At 28.0% G+C, this 25702-nt stretch overlaps 2 protein-coding genes across 2 annotated transcripts; both read left to right on the plus strand.

The window, feature by feature from the left end:
• Positions 1 to 756: 756 nt before the first annotated feature.
• On the plus strand, positions 757 to 2953 carry LOC108328716 (transcription factor PRE6). The gene is made up of 2 exons (XM_017562613.2): positions 757 to 1245; positions 2534 to 2953. The coding sequence occupies exons 1-2, from the start codon at positions 1123 to 1125 to the stop codon at positions 2687 to 2689; spliced, it is 279 nt and encodes a 92-aa protein (XP_017418102.1). The 5' UTR covers positions 757 to 1122; the 3' UTR covers positions 2690 to 2953.
• Positions 2954 to 12140: 9187 nt separating this feature from the next.
• Positions 12141 to 13445, plus strand: LOC108327168 (uncharacterized). Its single transcript, XM_017560899.1, has 4 exons — positions 12141 to 12263; positions 12643 to 12945; positions 13042 to 13125; positions 13212 to 13445. Exons 1-4 carry the CDS (start codon positions 12141 to 12143, stop codon positions 13443 to 13445), a joined length of 744 nt encoding a protein of 247 aa, XP_017416388.1.
• Positions 13446 to 25702: the final 12257 nt, after the last annotated feature.

The following is a 25702-nucleotide window of genomic DNA, read 5'->3' on the forward strand; positions in this document are numbered from 1 at the left end:
GGTTCCAATATTGAGTAAATCATATATGTGGTTCTTTGAATGAAATTGATTTACAATAGTCGATAATTGATGAGATGATTTTTTAGACAGATTTTGATAAGTTAAATAGTCAACCCAACATTTTACCATTTGACAGACCCAAAACAAATTATTTCTGAATGGGGTAGATTATATTTGATAACATGTTTCTCCTCGACCAATTAAAAAAAAAAGTTAAAACTGGGTTTAATATGCGTTCTTACTCCTAACACAGTTATCGGTCAATTTCTTCCTTCTTCACTCCATTTGTAATAACTTAGGTGTTTTAACATTTTAATTGTTTCAAAACTTTGATGGATGTATAGAATTCGAAGACATAAGATTGCATTTTTCTTCCAACTATATCTTGGAGTAGTTAAGATAATAAAGGAATGACTTTAATTTTCACAGTAGAATATTAATACCACGTCTCAGTGATAAGCAATCTCATGAAAGATCTTAAGCATGAGCATCATTACAAATCGGGGTAAGCTATAAAAAGATTAGATAAAAAATAGCACAGAATAAGTAAGCAGACAAAAAAAAGTTTTGGATGTAAGTAAGAAGAAATGTATAAAATGAGAGTAGAAAATAATGAGAGTTTGCGAATAGGAGAATTGATCTTGATCAGTGTTAATTTAATTAACAATTCTCTAATCTAAATTTCAAACTACTAAGGATAGTCCAGTGCTTTCAATCAATGTTTTCTTGACATCCAACATAGCTGTCTACGTTATTGTACTCTCTCTATCTATCTGCTGTCCCCATGGTCCTCTCTTCCTTCATTATATCTCTCTCATCACTCTCTCCTCTCACTCAAAACCTCCCTCGTATCCAACACTCTTCTCTCCTTCCTCCTACTCCTATATATCCCCTTTCCCCTTCTTCCACTAACTCCATGTGTTTTATTTCCCACTTCCCAAACCAAAACCATTCATTCTTTGCTTTCCTTCTGCTTCCATATTACCAGGTAAAACTTATCATACACATACATAACCCCACACATACCTCTGCTTATATATAGCAGCAAAACTAGCCTAGCTTAGCTTGCACTTTCAACAATTACACACAAGTACACCAACCTCCACCTAGCAACCTAGTAACATGTCTAGCCGAAGATCCAGACAACATTCAGGGTCTACAAGGATCTCCGATGACCAAATCATCGAGCTTGTTTCCAAATTGCGCCAACTTGTTCCTGAGATTCGCAGTAGGCGATCTGACAAGGTACAGAACTCAATCTCTCACCTTACTCACAAATGTAATGTAATGCGTGTCTAGAAATAAAAAAAATAAAAAAAAAATTACTTTTGAAGTGTGAAAGTTCTATATAGCTATTAACCTCGCAGTAAAAATGATGAAAAACCACATCTAGAGAGAGAATTACAGTATCATTTAAAAGTATTCATACTAACACATAATTACTGGGAGTTTTTAATCTTTAAACTCTTTTGTTGAGAAAATTGAAGGGGTTCCTTGGCATGTGCATCTAACTTAGACTGAAGCTTCTCCTGGCTCATATAAAACACAACTGTTTCAACCTCACGCTTCCTGATAAAGATATATATCTCTTATACAAACACAGAAACAGCTTGCTTCTTTGTTTCTGTATATGTGAAGTGATAGAGTAGGATTATGCTACCGATCATAGTGGCATGTCTCCTGCTGAACATGTCAATCGTATTATAATAAAGGAGGAGTCATGGATAGTCATAATTTGACCCGCATATTGAGGGCCAAGTTCCAAACAATTCCAAAATCTATACAGATCCCTCAGACTTTAAAGCCTTCGCATTGACTCTATAAAATTATATTTGCAAAGATAACGTATTTAAATATACATATACATATACATATACATATATATATATATATATATATATATATATATATTATAATATTTTTTATTGCATACATTTCTTGGTCCATTTTACTGATTTTACTTGATGCGCTATAGTTACATGTGTATTTCTGAAATAGTGTTACTTTATAATTCATAAAAGATGCGAGCACACAATATTTTTCAAAAGATATTACATCTATTTTTTAAAAGAGTTAATCGTGTTTGAACATGATATAATTACTGAATAATGTTTTTTAAATATTTAACTTATACTGTACATTTAACATTTAAATCAAATGACAATCTAGCACAGTTACATGTTGAAAACGAAGAACAAGAAAGCTTACGCCAAAACAACTCTGGCAGTAACAGCAGTATATACAAGTAATGCAGAAGCCCAGAAGTAGAAAAAAACCATAAAAAACGAGGAGAGTAGTCAAGTGGTTAATTTTGACCAATTCATGCATGAAACGAATCTTTCCGTATGGAGTGATTGGATCATATAGTAATAACAATTTGGTCAGATAGCATGTGTTGGAGTCTAATCTGTTTGTTCCTGCTCATTCAACGGAAGCGGTTTAAATTTCATGCAAAGTACGGCATGTGTGAGTGTGTGTGAGATAAAGAAAGTGACTCGTAGGTAACCAAGATACTGACTTTTTTACAATGCAGGTTTCAGCGTCGAAGGTCCTACAAGAAACCTGCAACTACATCAGAAGCTTGCACAGAGAGGTGAGTGACTTGAGTGAGCGACTGTCTCAGTTGTTGACCACAATTGATGCTGATAGTGCTGAAGCGGGAATCATTAGGAGCCTACTTAATCAATAAGCCATGAGTGTTATGATTTTTTCATTCAAAGAGTGCTAATTATTATAAGAGTGTACTTCATTCTAGGTGTGCTGAGAGAGAGCCTGGGAGCTATACTGTACCTCCCATATGGCAGGTAGGACATTTCATAACCAGATGTTTTCTCTTTTGCCAATAAATTTTAAGTGCTTGTACCAGCTACATATATGTATGTGCCTCTTTTTATGGATGGCCAAAATGTAGCACTCCTTAAATTTATTAAACTTCTTACTAGTTATGTACTTTAATTTATATTGCTTTACTCACCTAGAACTTAGAAGAAGTCAGATAGTAAGAGATGCATATTTGATACAGAAATATATATATATATATATATATATATATATATATATATATATATATATATATATATATATATATATATTATATTTAATGTTTGTTTATTGTGCTTGAATCTTATTGGTAAAGTATGAACTCGTGCTAAACACTACTACTGAGTATAACGGAAAGTTTGGTTATGTGGATAAAATTGTTAGTTAATGGAGGTTGTAACATGAACATTATGCAGACGGGTTTTAATTACATGGGATTGTGTCGGTAAAGTTGGGTTCAAGTTTCTATAATAAGAGCTGAAAGTAATTGACGTGAGTGAGAGGTTTGGTCTAATTGGACGGTTGGTTAAATAATATAGAAATCCACACTTTTAGACTTTTAGTGTTTGGAAAGAGACACTTAATTTGAGACAAATACCCTCAGAAAGTGTCCTCGTTTACAAGTGAAAAGTGAAAGAGTTTGGAATGTAGCGGATATTCAATGAAGCGTGCTCGATTTTCTTGTGCTCGAGCCATTTTCTTAACTGTAGTTTTGTTTTTTTTTTCGTTTTGTTTGATGTTGTTTTTCTTGTCATAGCGTGATTGTGGGAAGGCAACAGTGTATGAGAGTGAAATGAATATTACCGTTAGCAAAGGATTCAGAATATGTACACATCTTGAAAATAGGATTGAAAAAGATTGAGATAAAACTAATAAACATAAGTATTAATGCTATGAAAAATGTAAGGTGAAAACGACAACTCAAATATCGAAAAATGAGGCTGTTGGAACATTTCCTCTTAATGTTTTGGATTTAAATCCTATTGTCCAATCAACGTTATTAAAAGCAAAACAATACAATGCAATAAATTTCGAATGCTATAGAAAAATGACTAAAATATGTCCACCATTCTACTCAACTGAATGTTGCTTACACGACATTGAAGTCTTCTTTGTCGTTGTCTTTGCGCTTCTTAATGAGATTCTTTCACTCTTAGGTTCTAAATAGAAATTGGGAATTTAAATATCAAATCTTCTAAGTGTTTTGATGCACACAAAATTTTAATTTTCAGTCAATTACATGTGTATGAGCCAAAACTTTAGTTATTTATAATGTAATTGAAATCTCAATTTATAAATAGGAGTATATACAACGAATTTTTAGTAGTTTCTCATAACCAAATGACATAAAAGAAATAAATTTCTAATTTGAATAAATATAATGCTTGTAAGCAAATATTTAATTATTCGACTTAACCTTGTGTAATTCGAATTGCAATGACCAAATTGAATTGACAAGACTTTTCTTTTTTTTACCAAAACTGGTATAGACAAAAGTATGTGTAAAAATTAAATAACTTGACGAGGTCATTGTTCTTGCATATATCATCTTTTATAAAGAAAAAGTCAAACTTAAGAAGAAAAATAGTCGATATGAAAATGAATCATGCAAATTCAACAAGAAAACAAAATAAGAAAGCAAACAGATGAAGTTTGAATATTAAAAGAGATATAAATATATAGAAAAAATTATATATAAATTGAGAAACTTAAATAATACAAACGAATAAAGGGAAGCATAAATGCGTCCAAAAACCAAATGCATTGAATTTAAAGAAAATAAAACAACTAAAAAAAGGAGAACTTTGTTTTTGAAAGGCAAAATAAAGAAGAAATTAAAAGAAAAATGAATAAATCAATATTCTTTTGCTATTTGTCTCAATTTTGCATGTTGAAAGTAATCAACGTTAATCAACTTCCTTTGGTATTCAAATCCAACGTCAAAACTCCTCATCACCTAACAGTTAGAACTGTTTTGAAATTATACTTCTTTGAACCTTGAATCTCGACTTGATTCTTTAACTATTTGGATCGACACTTCAATTTGAAATAACTTGAAGAAATCAAAATAAGCCCCCAAAACTTCAAAATTTATAAATATATATATAACCATAGTTTATGTTGTAAAAAATACTAAAAAAGAAATTGAATAGAAGTATTTGGCATGCACGATATGTAGAAAAAAAAAAGGAAGAATGGTTTGTACCAATTAAAAATTACATAAAAAAAAATACAGTAAGCATTCTTTTAAGGGTGTAATTCCATGACGACAATTAGCAAGAAACAATTCTGTCATTTCTGACCTAATCTTTTATATTTATGAATGAAAAATGTCAGAATCCCGACCACGCTTCCTAACATTCATCTTCATCACACTGCACCAGCCAATGCCATGTTCTTCTCGATTACAACATCACCAATTAGTTATCATGTTCGGTTCCATTAATTAACTTCACATTTCTTCGTTTCATCCCTATTCTCACCGACACGACCAAGCTAACTTGGCCACCACCACCTTCCACCACGACAGATTTTTTAAGATTTTCGACATTCTGATGTCCGATCATATATGTATTCGTACCCTTTCTTTTTTGTTTACAGCACAATTATTGTCACGGATCCAACTCGGTGAAGTTAAGTTTTGATCTCCCAAAATATCATCCCAATTTCAATTTCTTCAACTTTTTCTGACCATTCTTCTTTCGCACCTTGTTATAAGCTTGCCATCACCTGAGTGCACCACTCCCTTTAAGAAAAACCAGCAATCCCTTCAATCAATCCACTGATTACCTAATTATTTTTTCTTCTAAAAGGTATTAACGTAAATAACGATCAAATATGTAGTTAGTTCCACTACTTTCTTGTCATGTAACGATTAGTTTTTAAGATTTCTCTTCGTTGATGTGTACTTTCTTTGTCTTCATCATATATCATACACATAATTTTGTAATATATAAGAAACCTGTATGTATATACTGTCGGTGCCACATTTTTTTGTGTAACTTGTCGTCATACTAATAAAGTAAACTCACATATAATTAAGTTTAATTTCTGCAAATATTATATCAATAAAAACCAGTCAACCACCTTATAAACATTTCTTTTTTGCGGTGTACATCGTGTTATGAGACTTCAATGTAACAACTTGGAGCAAAAATATTATTATCGTTTTTTTTTCATCACCAATGTTATTACCATCATTTGATGATTATGGCCAAATTTTGTATGTTTCAAAGATGAGAAACATCTATTATTAACATATTTTAAAGATGGCAATTATACACAGACACACGTGTATATATATATATATATATATATATATATATATATATATATATATATATATATATATATATATATATATATATATATATATATATATATATATATATATATATATATATATATATATATATATATATATATTAAACTTGTGATATAACGTAAAGTCATGTTTAGATATTAATAGATGGTCGGATAATGATTCGATAATAAATGACATAATAGGTCTAATAAACAATAAATATCATTATAATAGATTTATAATAGTTATAATATCATATTAGAAAATAAACTTTTAAATCTAAATTAATTTCCATAAAATTGAATTATATAATACAATATAAGAAAATTCCTAAATGGTAACTAATATTTAAAAAAAAAAAGTCAATAACCAATTTAAATTAAGGATTAGTCGGTTTCTAAAAAAAATTATAATTAGATTGTGAATTGGTTTTTAAATTAGTTACTAACATTACTTTTTACTACCAAAAGAATTTGTATATAAATTGATCGCTAATTATAATAGTAGTAGCTAATGTTAGTGACTAATTTAGAAACAAATTTACAATCTAATTATAATCTTTAATTCAAAACTATTTTATATGTCAATTTTTAGTTTATAAATTTAAATCCAAATTGGTCATTATAACGATTAATTATGTTTTGACTCTAAAATTGATTGTTATCTAGATATTTTCTTATAATGATGTGAGTTTATATTCATTTTTACATTATAAATTTATTTGATTTATAGTTTATATAAGATCTCCAACAAACTGAAAAAAAGAAAATATTTTTTCCAAATATAACACGAGAAAGGTGATGTTTATTATATGCCACAAATTATATGGCTAGTTGAATGGAATAGGTTCTGACATTTAATCTTTTATTTATCGGTAGAAAGAAGGGGTGTGCATGTTGCAAGTTGCATGAATTTGGAAGAAAACGGTAGGTTTGGTAATAAAAATCTGCAAATTTTGTTCGGTCGACATTGTGGGAAAGGGACTAAACGTTTTTGCAAGATCTGGCTGAGCCATATGATTCATACAGAGGGTTGATCCTTTGCAGTAGGAAAATGATACGTGAGAAGAAGCTTTTGTGGCCATTCATTGGAAACTATGTCAGTCAACAAATTTATATATTTTACTTCTACTACCACACGTTTATAAGGCTTTTTCCCGAAGGAATTCAAAGTCAAATAACCGAAATTTTGAACATTGTGTACATGGATATTTAAATTGTAGTGAAACGTCTAACTATAAATTTGGCCCTTTATGCTCTTCTATTTATATCACCATGTCATTTTTTCAATAACGAACTACCTCACTCTATATCAGTATATAAAAATATAAAAATTATTGTAGACACAGTAAGTAATTTTGAGTTTTTATAAATTTCAATATTTTAAATTAAATTTTATTATTTATTTTCAGTTTATTGAGTGTTCAAATTTTTTTTGTATTTTTCAATTAAATTATCATTATTTAATTTCTTTTGAATAATTGAGTGACTTAATTATTATCTTGCTCCGTATTTTGATTGTTTATCTTCACATGTTAATAAATATTAAATTTTATAATTAATATAAAATAATATTCAATAAATTAGTTTTATTTTATTTTATATCATTACTGAGTTATTACTTATCTAATATGTTTCGATCAAAATAACAAAAATCAACTATTATATTATGTTAACTATAATATTATTTTATATTAATTATAAAATTTTATATACATTTTTTTAACATGTGGAAGTAAGTAGGATGACATGACAATACAATCACTTAGACTTATTAAGAAAAAATTAAATAATAATAAATAAATTGAAAAATATAAAAGAAATTAATATTCAATAAAATAAAAAAAAATATTATAGTATCCTTTTAAAAATATCTAAATTTATGAAATTTAAAAGTTAATTAATTTTTTATTTCTTAATGTAAATCTTATTATATATTAGGTTTGACTATAATTTTATTCTTATATCACTAGTAAAAAACTCGTGACATTTTTGTAAATAAATACAGTTATTAAAAGTCGTTTAGAATTGTAATTCGACATAAAAGGATATAAAACGTCGAATGCCTCAGTGCGTCAAAAGGTTAGGTTAGTAAATTCAATAAAAAATTGAGTGGGAGATTGAAAATTCATTCACTTTATCTTAGTGCGCGAGACCCTCTTCTCTTCTCAAACTTTTCTCGAACGAAGTTTGATGACGATATTTCTTTCATTTGATACAAATGCATATTAATTAACATTTTATGTATGATTTTCGTTTGTTTTGACCGATTATTTTCATGCTCTTGTCCTTCATAGGCGCATTCCGCTTTCTCTGTCACTACTGACGATACTTTATTCTGACCAACCCACCTTTTGAAGGTTAGTTTTCGTTTTCGTTTTGAAGAACTTATTTGTTGAACTTATTTGTTGTTGTTTGCTTGAACTTGTTTGTTATTGTTGTTTGATTGAACTTGTTTGTTGTTGATACTACGTTCATAGTTCTTGCTTTATAAAATACCAAAAACTAAAGAAAATGATTAACATATTAACAAAATTCGACGTTTAACATCAAATTTTTTGAATTCGACGTCAATTTAACGTCTCCTGATATGACGTTATTCGTGAATTCGCCGTTAAAATCTCAATATATTTCGACGTTGTACACGATTTTCGTACTAGTGTATATAATTGAAAGTTTCTATTTTAAACAAATGATATTTCTACGGTGATATTTTTCTAAGTGAATTACTATAATTTACCAATTACGAGTAAAAGCTAAATATTTTAAAGTGATAGAAAGTGACTTAGCTTTGAGAATTTATTTTGTGAAAAGAAATATGATCTCACATTCTACACATGTCAAAATAGGTTTAAACTTGGAAGAAAATTTGGTTTATTATGAATTTGAGTCAAAAAAATATTTTTTTTAATTGTAAATCAAATCGAACCTAAACTGGCATGTTAAACAAATTTAGGTGAGGTTGAAGTTGAGTTGATCCATAATCAATTATCAATAATCTTTTATTATTATTTTTAGCATTTTTTATTATATCATTCACTATTTCTAATTAACCATTTGATATTTTGAAATACTATAATGTTATTTAATAATATTGAAATAGTTTGAATATGTGATTTATTTGTTTGTCATATTATATAAGTTCATCTCTTAACTTTCAATTATTACTTAATAATGCTTGGTTCAATAGATAAACATTTTTTACTTTTTTTTATCAGCATGAAATAAATGAATAGATATAGAGCACTTATGATTACTTTAATCCTTTTAAACATATTCACATGTTAGTCCTCTACATAAGATGTGCAAAGACAACATAACATGTGCAAAGAAGTCAAAAGAGAAGTTATTTGAAATACAGTTTTCCACATGAGCAAAGATCAAATATATAGGTTGGTTATAATTCAACAAATATAAACCCTACTCATGATTCAAAACCCACCAAAGATACATGAATACATAAGGAGCTTAGTGTGTAGATCACCTGTCACAAAAATAAGTAGCCAAACTTCACCCCAAATCCCTTATGTTTTAAGCATGCCTTTCAAAGTGGCTAAACTTAGTGTTTCTTGTACTTCTTATTGACTTCATAACAAATTTGGTTGCATATTGTTTAATATAGTAAAAATTATGTATAAAATTAATCTTTCTTGTGTTAAATATACACATAGAGTCATCTATTTGTAATAGAAGAAATATGCACTAAGTCCAAAATACAAATAAGAAATAAAAACAAACTGACTAAAGATAAAAGATAAATATAAAATAAAGATAATATATCTAACACTCCTCCTCAAGCTAGTGTATACAAATCATATGTACCAAGCTTTTTACTAATATATTACATAAAGTCTTAGTGAAAATTTTTTCTTCTACACTCGAGTGACACCAAATTCCTAATGATTTACAAGACGATATGGAAGACAAAATACCAACCCAAAAACTTTTCCTGAGCAACAAATCTGAGAGGTTGCTCTATGTAAATCTCTTCTTGCAAATCGTTGTTGAAGAATTCATTGTTGACATTCAGTGGATAAAGGGTCATTGTTGGAGAGCCATCACAGCTATAAATAAACTAACAAAAGTCATATTTTCTATGGGAAAAAAAGCATATATGGACGAGTCAAACGCAACGGTGACAAAAGGGAGGTCAGAAGAGACGACAGTGTAAGAAGTCATGGATGAACAGGAGATAAAAACCAAAAAAATCCAAGATTTCCAATCAAGACACTTGAAAAAGGAAAAAGAGCAACCTCAATGCTCGGAATAGTCGCCTGAGAGGAGACGAGACGTGCATCAACGTACACTGAACTTGAAAGAGGAAAACAAGCAACACCGATGCTCTAAATTGCTACTAGACATGTCACCATGCACGATGTAAAATGAAGCAAATCCACATCTTTAAAAGGCGTTAAGAGCGCGTATGAGCTCCGACGAAGGCGTAGTTGATGGCATGGTGGTTTCTTGGTCGAGACAATCAAAATCATGTGATCATTGGTCAAAACTAGAACTTTAGTAGTGGCAGCGGCAGCGTCGCAAACAAAGTAAATGGCACTGCCGCCGGCAACGACTAGTGTAGTGGTAGAGACAACAAGAATTTTTCCTCAAAAGAACGTTAAACTCTAGATACCATGTTGAATATAATGAAAATTATGTATGGGATTAATTTTCCTTGTATTGAATATACACATAGAGTTATTTATTTATAATAAAAGAAATATAGGTTTAAGCCCAAAATATAAATAAGAATTAAAAACAAACTAACTAAAATAAAAGATAAATATAAAATAAAGATAATATATCTAACACATATAAGAGAAATTAACTTGGGATTTTTTGTTTCATCTAATACCACATTTTCAGTTGGACTAAACTAAAAATTTCTTCTAGGTTCATCTTCCTTTGCATAAAACTCATCCTATTTTTATTTTTCTAAAGTTTCTAATTAATTGTTATTCACTACCTTTCCCAATAAGATTTTGGTTACTATTTAGGTTAAAGAGGTAAAAATGATGAAAATTAGTCCTAGGTTGATTATGATGCACCAAAGACACTCTCATCCATCTATCACGCATATTTCACACCCTTTATGATACTCTACTGGTAAAAAAAAGGTGTGTCACACTCTCCTCACAATTTGAATATTGCTCACACATGTTATTTTGCAATTGGATCTCCCTTACAAATAATTTATCCAACAATACCCTTTAACTAAACATATTAATTGTATTATTAGAAAAATGATTAAATATATTTTTAGTTTATAAACTTATATGCGAAATTAGGATTTGTTCATGTCTCAAACTTCAGAAATGAATGGATATAATTGTTGGAATTTTGTGACTCAAACATCATTTGGTTGAAGTAGTCAAAGCAGTTAAATAAAAATATATTTCTATCCTATTTCTTAGAAAGATTTTATGCATTATTTAATTAATTAGTTTAGGAGATATTTTTCAAAGTTGGTTACAAATTATGTAGTATAAATATTTACGGCTTATGCTCAATAAAATATATCAGTTTCCCTTTCATTCTTTTGCCTCATATACTTTAAAACACAACAATTGGTATCAAGAGCAAAAAGGATCTTACGAGATTTGTGATATAACCCACAAACACCTACAACCACAAAATAGCCACCACACATAAGATGGAATCTCAAACATCTTTTACTACCGTTTATGTACCTGTATTTAATGGACAAAACTATCAAATGTGGGTTGTCAAAATGGAAGCATATCTAGATGCTAACGATGTATGGGAAGAAGTAGAAGAGGACTACGAAGTGCCTCCCTTGCCAAATAATCCTACGGTTGCTCAAATGAAAAGTCACAAAGAAAAGAGGCTTCGAAAATCCAAAGTCAAATCAATTTTGTTCATAGCCGTATCTTTAGTCATTTTGAATAGAATAATGATGTTGAAAATGACATGAAATCTGGAAGTTTTTGAAGGAAGAGTATGAAGGTAGTTAGAGAATCAAAGGAATGCAAGCTTTGAATCTAGTTTGAGAACTTGAGATGCAAAGGATGAAAGATTCAGAGACAATCAAAGATTATGCGGACAAGCTTCTCGGCGTTGCAAACGAGATATGTCTTTTTGGCACTGATATTCCTGATTCTCGAATTGTTCAAAAAATACTTGTAACAATATGAAGCCACATTGACTTCCTTGGAGATTTCAAAAGATCTTTCTACTATTACCTTGGCGGAACTTTTGACCGTACTTTAGGCTCCAGAACAAAGAAGACTCATGAGAGAAGAAGGTCATATTGAAAGGGCTTTGATAGCTAAATTTCTGGAAAAAAAAAAGGGTAAGTCAGGAAGTTTCAACCACAAAAATGACAGCAAATCCTCTCATATTTTTCCATCATGTCCTTTTTGTAAGAAAAACAATCATTCACATACAAAGTGTTAGTGAAGGCCAGATGTGAAATGCCATAAATGCGGACAATTAGAGCATGTGGAGAAAATTTGCAAGTCATCAAAGATATAAGAGAATGTGCAAGTTGTTGTTGAATAGGGTGAAGAAGAAGATCTTTTTGTTGTTTCTTGCTTTGCCACTGCAAGATCAACAAAAAGTTGGCTAATTGATAGTGGTTGCACGAACCACATGACTTACAATAAAGAATTATTCAAAGATCTTGATGCAACCTACAACACAAATGTCAGAATTGGAAACGGAGCAAAAATAGTAGTGAAGGACAAAGGAACCATCGTGATCGAAGGTTGCACAGGTTTGAAATTAATTATTGATGTTCTATACGTTCCTGAAATTGATCAAAACTTGTTGAGTGTTGGCCAACTTCTAGAGAAAGGCTATAAAGTTATATTTGAAGATAAAACCTGCATGATTAAAGATTCAGATGATAAAGAATTATTCAGAGTTCAAATGAAAGGCAAGAGTTTTGCTTTGAATTAGATTGATGAAGAGCAGTTTGTTGTGCACAAGGTTGAAGACAATATGCAGGTACAAGGGCTTCCTCAACTGGAAGAGAAATCATTCGTATGCGTAACTTTGCAATATGAAAAAAAAAAACAAGGTTGCCTTTTCCAAAAGATAAATCTTGGAGAGCAACAAACAAACTACAGGATTTCAAAGGACCTAAAAAAACCCCATCTCTGAATGACAAGAAAGTAGACCTAGTGGGTGTTAAAGTTGGTGAAAGTCAAAATGAACCAAAAAAATTAGAGGAAGAAGAGCAGCTTAAGACAACTCTTTCCGAAGCAGAAGCTGAAAATGCGGAAAAGCTAAAAGAACAACCACAAGTAGATGAAGAAGTTGCAGAAGATTGTAAGGACTTGAAAACTAAGAAAAAAATTTGATCAAGATTTCCAAAAGTGAAAGAACTTTAGATATGAAAGAACTTTAGATATTACGATCAAGGACGAAAAAATTTAGCATATGCTGACTTTGAGTCAAGGAGGAGATTGTTGGAATTTGGTAACTCAAACAGTATTTGGTCGAAGTAGTCAAAGCAGTTAAATAAAAATATATTTCTATCTTATTTCTTAGAAAGATTTTATGCACTATTTAATTAATTAGTTTAGGAGATATTTTTCAAAGTTGGTTACAAATTATATACTATAATATTTACGGCTTATGTTCAATAAAATATATCAGTTTCTCTTTCATTCTTTTGCTTCATATACTTTAAAACACAACAATAATCTTATTAACTTAATAATGTTAATTTTTTTATGTATTCATGCATTTGAGTTATTTACATCGACATATCACATGCAAGCTTCGAATACTATTTAATAACTAATAAATATGTTAAAAAAAAGTTAAAATTGATGATCAAATAATTTAAAGTGTAGGACAAAAATAAATTATAATTTCACACCTAAGTTTTAAAACTAAATCCAACTCTTAAAAAATAATAAGCCAAATTAATTCTTTTTTATTGTATGAGCATATATAAAATAAAAAACAAAATATAAACCAATTCACTTTCCTTATCAATCTATAACAAATTGAGCCAGCATACAAAATTTCTAAAGTATTAAAAGGGATATCAGATTAAAGTTTTCACTCCGCGAAAAGTGAAACGTGCAATTTATAAAAAAAGTGATTATATATAGATAAAGTGAAAGCATATTTGATTTTGGAACGTAGATGTTTGAAAGATTGTGGTTGTAATATAGGTGTGTAAGTGTAGGGTGTAGTATAGATTTCCAAAGAAGGTAGTTTTTAAGAGTGCGTGTGATAGCACAGTGGTAATTTAAGAGAGCGTACAGACAAAGATGCAAGTGTATATGTGAGTGTCAGAGTGAGTAATTGAAAAGACGTACAAACATTTGCATTGCAATCCAAGGCTTGTTCCATCATCTGTCCTGCACTGCACCATGGCTCCAACTTCGATGTGGTCCAATCATAACCCTATCAATTATTACTTACATTTCTTCTTTTCTATCTCCTTCAAATACATTTTACAAACTTACCCTACCACACTTCTTATTTTTTTATCTTTTCATTCATCCATATATCTTAAAAACAATCAAATCTATATACTAGAAGTTCATGTTGTTGTTTTCCCTTTTTATCAGTACACTAGAAGTTGATGTTTTTACTTGACAATGAGTAGAGGTCTGCTGAAAGTTCAGCAACTTTTTGTTGGTCCATTGATTCATAAATTAAAATGTTCAAGACGTGGATCTAGTTTTTGTAAGAGCAATTCTTAAAAGCTGCCAAATTCTTCCTTTTGTATATATGTGTGTTACATGGATAGATTAGGTATCGGGTTAATTGTCAAAACTCTTCTTTTTAAGAATAGCTATATACTATGAAACGTACTTCATGTGATTTTGAATGAGAAATTTGGCCGGTGTCTCTATACATGTATGGCTTAAAGATCAATCAAGCTTAAAAAAGTGAAAAGTCTAATTTTAACTTAAAAGTTTATTTTAGAAAGATATTAAGATGTCAACTTGTACCTAAAAGTATTTGGATAATCATAATTGCACATCAAAATCTTTGCATGATCATAATTGCATTTAGTTAACTATTTATGTGTTATTTTTTTATTTGATTAAATTATTATTAAAATAACAAGTTCTGATGTTAGTTCTTTTTTTATCTTTGATATTAATGTAAACTTTGACATTTTAGTCGAAAATTTTAATTTGAAGTTGAAATAAAATAGTAACATCGAATGAACATTAGTTCTTAGGCCAATTGACGTTCAATGATGACATTCACATGGAGTATTGAGTGCAAATTTTTAAAAATAAAAAAAATAAGACAAATTGACATCAATCCTTATTTTAGTCGATGTCAATTGATGTTCGTTAATGCATTATAAATATCAACGGTCAGTTTTTTAAAATAATTTATTTGCTTTTACAATTTTACTAAACTTCAAAAAGCAGAAAACCAACATAATTTAAAGTTTAAAGTATGAATTGATCAAAACTAAAATTATAAACTAGAGCTATCAAAACTAAAAGTATTAAAATTAAACTAATGTATGTCTTCAAGAAAAAAAACAATTATTGTTATGGTGTGTAAGTCCTAACTCCATCGCTCCAAAAGAAATGCAACTCATTCCTGTCGTATTTTTTCCATTGTGTCCACTATTATTAGTGATGGATTCTTGAAGCACTATAAAAATAACACAACTTCATTATGTTTTAATTCAATATGATTCGCAATATGTGAAATATATGTATTATTACCTTAGTCCAATCATCTCTAATTCCTACTCAAATGATGGTTTTGATCTAAGGCATGACATAGTAGTCACATACTCATGAATATGGCTTCTTGTTACCTTAAACATGACAAAGAAAATAATCAAATATTCAGGTCATAACTTGACATACGGAAATTAATAATTTAAAGATCAATGAGTTCCAATATTTGAATATAGTATTTGAATTTGTTGTACCATGAATTAGGTTTCTTACTTAAGCTCCCATAAGGATTCATATCATCAGTAGCTAGTGCAAGTCTTAAGTTTCTTGGCTTCATACCAAATTATGGAAATGTTTCATCAATCTTCTTCCATTTTGGGGAATCACTTAGGTGTCAAATAATATTATCACACTTTCTTCCATCAACATGCCGTTTAAGATTCTTCGCATATTCTTCAATGGAAAAAATCATTTCAACCTAGGTATTACAGGCAAGTATCACATCACCTCAGTGGACCATCATTGTCTTCAACACTATTATTTCCATCAACTTTCTTTTTAAACTACGATAAACCACATGTGGGACACACCTTCAATGAAGCATACTCATCTTTGTACAATATACAATCTTTGGAACTTGTATGTATCTTTTGGTATTCCAAACTCATTGGACGTAGAATTTTCTTCACCTCATAATTATGGATAGGTAACGTGTTATATTCTAGAAGCATCTCTTTCAGTAATTCCAACAATTTTGTGAAACTTTTATCGATTCATCAATTTCTTACTTTTAAACTAAACAGTTTCAAAATTGGCAACAAGCATGTAAATTTGGAGTATCCTGGATACAACTCATCCTCTGAATTGTTCTTAAGAGAATCATACAAATAATAAGCTCCTCCAAAACTTTCTTCACCAACATCACATACCATATCCTCTAAATGGCCACTCATTTATTCGTCTACATAATTTGTTCCTCATCATGTTGTAGGCTTGTATAATACTTCTCCATGTCATGTCCAAATTGTATAACTCCTCATGATACTATAAATGAATAAATGATCATGCATTTTGCCCAAATCTTGACGTATTTGATTAAGACACTGAACACAATGACAAAAAATATGTCCTATTTGTAGAGTTTGCGTGTTCTTAAACATATTGCAAGAACTTGGAAATTTCATTTTCATACTCTTCACTGATATGACATTCCATCCAGCTTCGATTCATAATATGTTTGTAACAAACTTCATCAGAAGAACAATACAAAATGATCTCATCCAAAATTTTATCAAATTTATCCATATACTCCAAGTACAAATTATAGCAAATTATGAAAAATAATTTTTCGAAACTGTTCGATCAAATAATTTGAGATTTAGTACAAACGATTAAAAGTTTAATCATTTGTGTTAAATCTCAAATGGGAATTAAATCACTCATTGTTTAACTATCATTTCATACAACAAATATTTTAAAATTTTAATAAAAAATAAAATGCCAAAAATCACACTAAAAGATGAAGACAAAATATAACTAAAGTCACGTACAAAGCATAAGAGACAAAGTACAATATATAACACAAAACCCAAACAAACTGTGAAATTTTGCAAACCCCGTGGTATATATCCAAGATGAAAGTGCAACAACCAATTTATAAACAAAGTACAATATACATAAAAAAGCAAAACCGAAACTAACCTTGAGGGTGGATTTGCAACCGAGGTAATGAGTCATTGTCGGTAAGGGAGAAAAAAGGACTCGATGATGCTTCAAATTGTTACCAATGAGGAGCATTGGTATCTTGAAGCTACTGTGAAATTTTGATGATGATAAAAGCTGAAGAATTGAAGACTCTAAATGCATCTTTGTTAAACGCATTTTGTAGAAACAAATGTATAGGATAAAATGTAATGATGTAAAAACTCTTAGAAGTTTTCGTATTTAGTGAGTCATTGCACAAATAATCGATTATCAAGAGGAATAATCGATTATCACGAGCCAGTTTAAAAGAGAGTTGCTTGCGTAAATAATCGATTATTACACAGAATAATCGATTATCACTGTTTCATTTAATTATGTCAAAGTCTCTTGAATAATCGATTATTGCTCAGGATAATCGATTATCACTTTTTGAAAACCCCATAACGGACACAAATAATCGATTATCACTTTTGATAATCGATTATCAGTGGCAGTTGGGAGATGTCTTTTCAGTTTTTGACCCTGTACGAAACTAGTCTTATAAATAGAGGTCTTCACAGCTCTTAGAAAGAACTTTTCAATTGAGAGTATTAGAGCTTTGTGCCTAAGGGAAGCTCTCTGTGAGTGAAAAGGATCTATGCCATTTTGAGAATACAGTTTGTCTGAGGAAGTTCTCAAAGTGATAGAGTGCTCTTGCCTGGTCTTGTGAATAGGAGAAGCTCGCGTTTTGTGTGTCAAAGGTCGGAGCGGTTCTCTTCAAGTTGGCTGAGCAGGTTCTTCCGTTCATTTGTCGAAGGAAGGTGTTTTCTATTCTTTGCTTATTTTGATTATCTGATTGTAATCTACAAACTATATTTTTAGTGAAAAAGGTTAATCATTATTTAAAGTGATTAACGACTGGACGTAGAATCTTTTGATTCGAACTAGGATAAAAATTCTGTGTTGATTTTCTTGATTCCTAAAACTCTTAGCACATCAACTGTTCGATAAAAGTTCGCTAAGAAAATCAATTTTTGAAACCGACTATTTTAACTTGTGTTGTGATCGTTACACGCTTTCTGCCATCTATATTTTATTCCGCTGCGCGACTCTATAACGGTACCGATTATTCCAACACAAATTGTGTTTATGCATGAAACCAATTGGTCAAAATGAAAGAAAATCATACATAAAGTATTCAATCAACGAACATTTCTCTTAAGTGGAAGAAAATGTTGAATATAGTGAAAATTGTCTAACAGAAACGTTACATTTGGTGGTCGTCGAAAGCTTTGCTGGAGACGTTTGAAACGTACTAAAGAAGGAGTGCACAAAAACATTGAGTGAAATGTTCTTTCTCACTATTTTTTTCATAAAAGGACATGTCGTTGGTTACCCAACACCAACGTCATATACCTATTAGAAATCAGATTACCTATATAGTCGACGTCTAATGAATCTCTTAAATTACTTTGTGCTTAATTTTTTTATTAATTTGAACACCACTAAACGTCAAACTTTGACCCACTAATGTCTAATTTGCACAAAAATGTCTTTTTAATTTATATTTTTAATGACTTAGTACAGTTAGACATTTATTCTTTGACTAGCCAACATCTAATAGGTTTTAAACGTTAGATACATGGACCACCTACGCCTAAATGTGATTTATGACGTAAAAAAAGTAGGCAATCGACATCTAGTTAATACTTTTATTACAACAATACTACTAGTCACTTTTTACCTTGGCTGCTTACCAGTTTATTGTTGAATCGTAAACGTTGAAAATAAATTTGGCATTGCAAAATTAGATACTCATTATTGTTTATAATAATTATTTGAGAATTCTTTTGAATTTTTATAATTAGTTACATTATGAGATTTTATTTTAATAGTTATGAAATATTCAACTTTTGTGTGAATTCCTATTTTTATTTATTTGTTTATTTATTATTATTATTATTATTATTATTATTATTATTATTATTATTATTATTATTATTATTATTATTGTTATTATCATCATCATTATTATTGTTATTATTATTATTATCATCATTATTATTATCATCATCATCATCGTTATTATTATTATTATCATCATCCTTATTATTATTATTATTATCATCATTATTATTATTACTATTATTATTATCATTATTATTATCTTATTATTATTATTATTATTATTATTATTATTATTATTATTATTGTTATTATTGTTATTGTTATTGTTATTATTATTGTTATTATTATTATTGTTGTTGTTATTATTGTTGTTGTTATTGTTATTGTTATTGTTATTGTTATTGTTATTGTTATTGTTATTGTTATTGTTATTGTGGGAAAAAATAACATCATAGCATGCTGAAGTTCATACACCAGAAACCACGACATAGAGTTCGTAACTAATGCACATAAAACATATAGGGTTAAGAACTTAACTACGTCATTCTCGTCTAATTTTTCATTTATTGTTGATTTTATTTTATTATTAAAAAAGTAATATGTAGCTCTATTAACACCTTTTGTGTTTTGTTAGCTCATTTGACTTTATTTTATTGATTACTTAGCAACGGGAAATGAAAGAGAAAGGTAGAGCTGTCAAAACGGGTAATCTGATCCGACCCTACCCGACTCACTATGGGTTGGCCATTTAATGAGTCAACCCAACCCGGCTCATTTATTAGCGAGTCGAAAAAATTCGAATTCGATCCGACCCACCGCCGATTGGTGGGTTAAACGGGTTGGCTCATTGGCGCATTTAATTAACTTTTTTTTTACCCTCTTCTCAGATTCTTATAAGATGTTACTTTGATCAATCAAATTAAAACAATAATAATTGAACCAATTGATATAAAAGAAAATGAAACAAAAGAAATATATATATATATATATATATATATATATATATATATATATATATATATATATATACACTAAGCTATGCATAAAATTTTTCCAATTTAGTTTAATGAGATATACACAACCGTTTGGCCAAGAAACTACATATAGCCGTTAACAAAAATATATAGCACAAGATAAAATTGTCATGTTTGTAGATAGGTCTAAAAACAAGATAAAACAAATGGTATATTCCTGAATTATCCCATCTATAATATTATCCATCTATTAAATTGGAGTCCTAAATGGATAAATCCACAGTATTATGCTCTCATGAAGCATCTTCTTCCTTATCTCCATCTATAATATTATCCAATCTATAATCTTAGGGTTTTATTTGCAGAGGAGAACTTTTGGAAAGATGGCAGCGCGAAAGGCGTTATTGTTAAGTAAAGGTTGTACATTTTGAATAATTAATTTAATTAATTTGATTTCAATAAAAAAAATACGATTTGAATAATTAATTTAATTTAATTAAAAAAAATATGTGGGTTGGTGAGTCAACCCGAACCACCACGGGTTCAACCTGTGTGAGCTGGGTTCTTAGTGAACCAGGTCAAAATTGGCTCGCATCAGAATTTTTGCATTTTTTTCTAACTCAACCCAGCTCAAACCCGTGGTAAGTCGGATTGGCTCACGGGTTTCAACTCATTTTGACGGCACTAGAGAAAGGTATTAAAGAAATTTGGATAGGTATGTGTGCTTAGTAATAAGAAAAGGTATAAATATCGATTTCAACATACATTCAAAAGAGGAAGAAAATCTACAGGTATGTTTCATTTCCAAGTCCAGTCCTTAGGAGCCCAAACTCCATTGAGGTTGATTTTTGTTATTAACACCCTTGTTTTTATAAATATACTTTCATTTTATTTTTTAAAAAATATTTAAATTGTTTCTAAGTGTACTAATTAATAGGTCTTGATTAAAATAATAATTATCTTTAGGTTTTAGTCCATCAATATTATTGGAATAACAAATCCAATCATGCAATGATCCAAAAATATATTATGGCGCTGAACTATGTTTTATCATTAGGCCCAAATCAAAATTTAAAATGGAGTGTAAACATATTTGAAATCGAAATTAAGTTACATCTGCAAATACTGTCTTAATTTGTTTTAATATTAATAAAGAATATTTGAATTGATCTATAACCTTTATAATAAATTTTAAGAACACACCTCTAACTCAATTATAGAAATAGTGAATTTAAGTAAAAATATTTTGAGTAGGACTAACAAGACAGTCTTTCTTATTAGTGCTAAAGTCATATTTCTCTTAATATAATTTTTATTATTTACTAAAAAGTACAAAATCATAGATGAATTTCAGGCTTCTCGTGTGGGTTTCAACAGTTTTTTATTTTTTTAATTTAGTTGAATGTGAAAAATATATATTTTGGTAATTATAAACAAAATGCATAGAGGTGTCATTTGAACCCTTGATCCATGCGTTGACCCTGACTCATTCTAAAATCAAGTCCCAATTTTCTAGCCCACTTAGAGGGCTTTTTAAAAGCCCCAACCCCTAAAGCCCCACATAAAGTGGGTTGTGATAGGGTTAGGATGAAGCTAACCCCCAAACTAAATTAAAAATTTTACATGATATTTAATATCTTTTTAATTAAATATAAATGTATAAATATTGATTTTATAAAAAAATATTTAAAATAATTTTTTAATTATAAGTATATTTTAAATATATAATTTTATTATTTTGGAAAGTTAAAAAAGAAAATTTTTATTATTACTTTTATTTAAAAGAAAATGAAAAAAATTTCAAAAAAGAAATTATAAAAGTAACACAGTTGATTTTTCAATAATCGAATTCTGATATCTATATAAATATTTGAAATATTAATTATGGATAGATTTTAAATTCAAATCTACTGATTGGATGAATTTTTAATATCGGTGTAAACTTTTTATTTTTTATAGTTTGTCGTATAAAATTCTTTTATTGAATGTTTTGTATAGATATATATACATTAAAAAATTAAACCACAAACTTTATGAAGTTTAAAATTAATTTCAGGTAATAAAAGAACTAACTTTTTTAGTGAAAATCCTTGTTAGGCAAAATTGTTATAAATATCATATATGTTAGTATACAAGATCTAGATGTAATTCTAGCGATTATAAAATCAGATTTTTTTTTAACCTTTTAGATTAAATTAATATTTTAAAATCAGACTTATCTTTATCCAACAAAGATAATTTTTATTGAATTATTTATCATAATTGAGCCGATTGTAATAGAAAGTAATTAAATAATAGATACAATATTTTTAAATAAATATAATGTTATAATTTATAACACTAAAATTAAAATTATTTTTGTATTTAATTATTAACATATAAAATAAATAATAATTATAATAATTATAATAATAAATAAATTACATCAATGTCTCTTAATAAGAAACTAATAAAAAAGACAAATGAATATAATATAAAATATATGAAAATACATAAAAATATATAAATTGATGTAAATGACTAAATTATACCTTTTATAAAAAAATTCTAAAAGAATTATATAACTTTATTAATAATAAACATTAATTTTATTAAATTTGGGAAATTAAAAAAGTTAAAAAGTGATTAAGTCAAAATTTTAACATGTTCACACCAATTAAAAAAATGTAATTTTGATCACAAATCTTAATTGAATGATATTGATTTAAACTAGTGACAAAATAGATTACCATCTATAAATAAATTCGTTAGTCCATCAAAATTTTACAAATTAAATTAATTTTTTTAACTTTTAAACCTATTTTATGTTAATATCTCTGAACCGACAAATTTACAAACCAAAATTAAGATAAAAAAATTATCAAAACAAAATTTGAAAATTAAGGAATAATTGTTTAAAAGCATTATTATTAAATTAATTAATATAGAAATAGTTATGAAGTAAAAAATTAATTTTATTGGCAAAAAAATATAATTACACATGAATCAATTATGGTTATAAGTTATTACTAACAGAGATAAAATGAAAGCTGGATAAAAAATAAACATGATTTGTGATTATTTGTATGATGATATTATGTTTCTGGACGTTAAATTTTGTAAAAAAGAAAGCCCGTGGGCTGGCCCTGGCCTATAGGGCTTTTAGTCCTGTGAGCTTTTTTAATGAAGAGTTTTTTATGGTCCTGTGGGCTTTTTTGGCCCCAACCCATATGGACTAGAGCCAAATCTTATTAAAGGGGCTCATTTGACAGCTATAAAAATGCATCATTGGTATGAATTTTTAAAGGAAATAAACTTACAAGACAATTTTTTTATTGGACAATGGTGTACAAATTCTTTGCATTGCCGACGCATACATTACTTTTTCTATGATATAAAATAGCATACTATGCAATTGTGGACTAAAAATACTATTAGTGATGGCTCTCAATGTATTCCCTCTAAATGCTATTTCCATTATTTTAAAATTATTGATAATTACATAATTATATACGAAACTCATTAAATATGAAACAAAATCTAAATTCTTTTATAATCTCTACTCTTTTTTTCTTCAAAAACTAACAAAATTGATTAAGTACTATATTAGTAATATTTTTCAATTGTAGATAATTTATTTTATAATACATCTTTACTTCTCTACCAAATAATATTTAATGTAATATTAGAAATGATACAAATTCACATAATTGCTTTATTTGGGAAAATATGAAGTTGCCTTCATAAAGTACTCAATCTCAAAGTAGGTTCTTTCTCAACCCTTTGTACATATTTAAGTTAATTAAGTTAATTAAACTTAAACCGTGTGTACATATTTCAATAAAAAGTATAAATAACTATTATATCAATATTCAAACACGACGACAAATGAAAAAGTTTAAATTACATTGTCTAAAAAATTTTGTTTTGTTTGTTAATGTTAAATTAAAAATATAATAGTTTATCAATATCTTGAAAAATAAGAATCCATCCAAATAATTAAAAAAGTTAATAAAGAAATGGTGATAACAAGAACTTTTAGAAAATTGTATAAGGAAGAGAAGAATAGAGTCTGATAATATGATGATATAAAGATGGTAGATCATCATCAAAAGTAATTTTTTTTCTTATTAGGAATTGGTGTTGCTATTACAATTCTTTACGTTGAATAAATATATAATTAAAAATTAATTATAAATATATAGGATCAAATTATGTGTCATCTTGATTTATGATTAAAACTTATAATAGAATAATTAAAACATTAATTATATGATTAATTAAAAATGACAACAAATGAGTTTCATTATTTTATATTTATTTTTGAGAAAAAAAATCATCTTTATCTCATATCCTAATTCTACAGATATTATTTTTTTTCATCTACACTCTCATTAGGTAATAGGTACATAATCATACGGTATCTATATTATTATTTTTTACTTTAATTTCTATTATTATTTTTTATAAAATAATAAAAAATATGATAAAAAAACATAATATTATTAAATATTTAATATTAAAAATATAATATTATTATATCTTTAATATTAAATATTTAAAAAATATTATAATTATATCTATTTCAAATTAAAATATAAAATAAAATTTTATTAGAATCAAAATATTTATATAATAATAAAATCTAGCAAATAAAATTTAAAAATATTTTAAAACATATGAAAGAAAAACAAATGTTCAAATTAAAAAATATATTTTAAATGTTTGCTCACATAAAAAACAAACATTAAACTAATAATTATTAAAATTTAACATAATTTCTTTTGTTTTTGAACTTTAATAACTTAATATATTTTTTATATGCTAATAATAATTATTGAACACTTAAATTGAAAGGATTAAACATTATCATGTAAAAAGAAAATATACAATTAATAAAACTATTAAAAAAAGTAAAAATATTTAAATGTAAGACATAAAAAATATTTAATTACATCACAAAAACATAATTGCACAAAGTTTATAATTAAAAGAAAAATTTTAAGTGAGAATGGATATTATGGTGAGTACATGAATATGACCAATATATATATTTTCATACTCAACTGAAAAAGTAATTATTATTTATAATCAAATTCAGTTGATGAAAAAAAAATTCAAAATGAAATGAGTTCAAACAATACTAACGTGAATAAAATTATTTTTTATCTCTAATATTAATACATCTTAGAAATTATTAGACCAGATCCAACTTACAGTAAGTTCACTCCAACAAAAATTCATATATAAAAGAAAATTATTTAGAAAACAAAAGCATTGTTCATTTATGATCATGTACAGTAAATTTGAGTTTCATATTATATTGTATCACCTTATATTTACAATTTAGCTGAATAGGGCATAATCATATATTTAGGAGTGAAAACTGTGAAATGAAAT

This window comes from Vigna angularis, chromosome 2 (genome assembly GCF_016808095.1).
Source record: "Vigna angularis cultivar LongXiaoDou No.4 chromosome 2, ASM1680809v1, whole genome shotgun sequence".
NCBI lineage: Eukaryota > Viridiplantae > Streptophyta > Magnoliopsida > Fabales > Fabaceae > Vigna > Vigna angularis.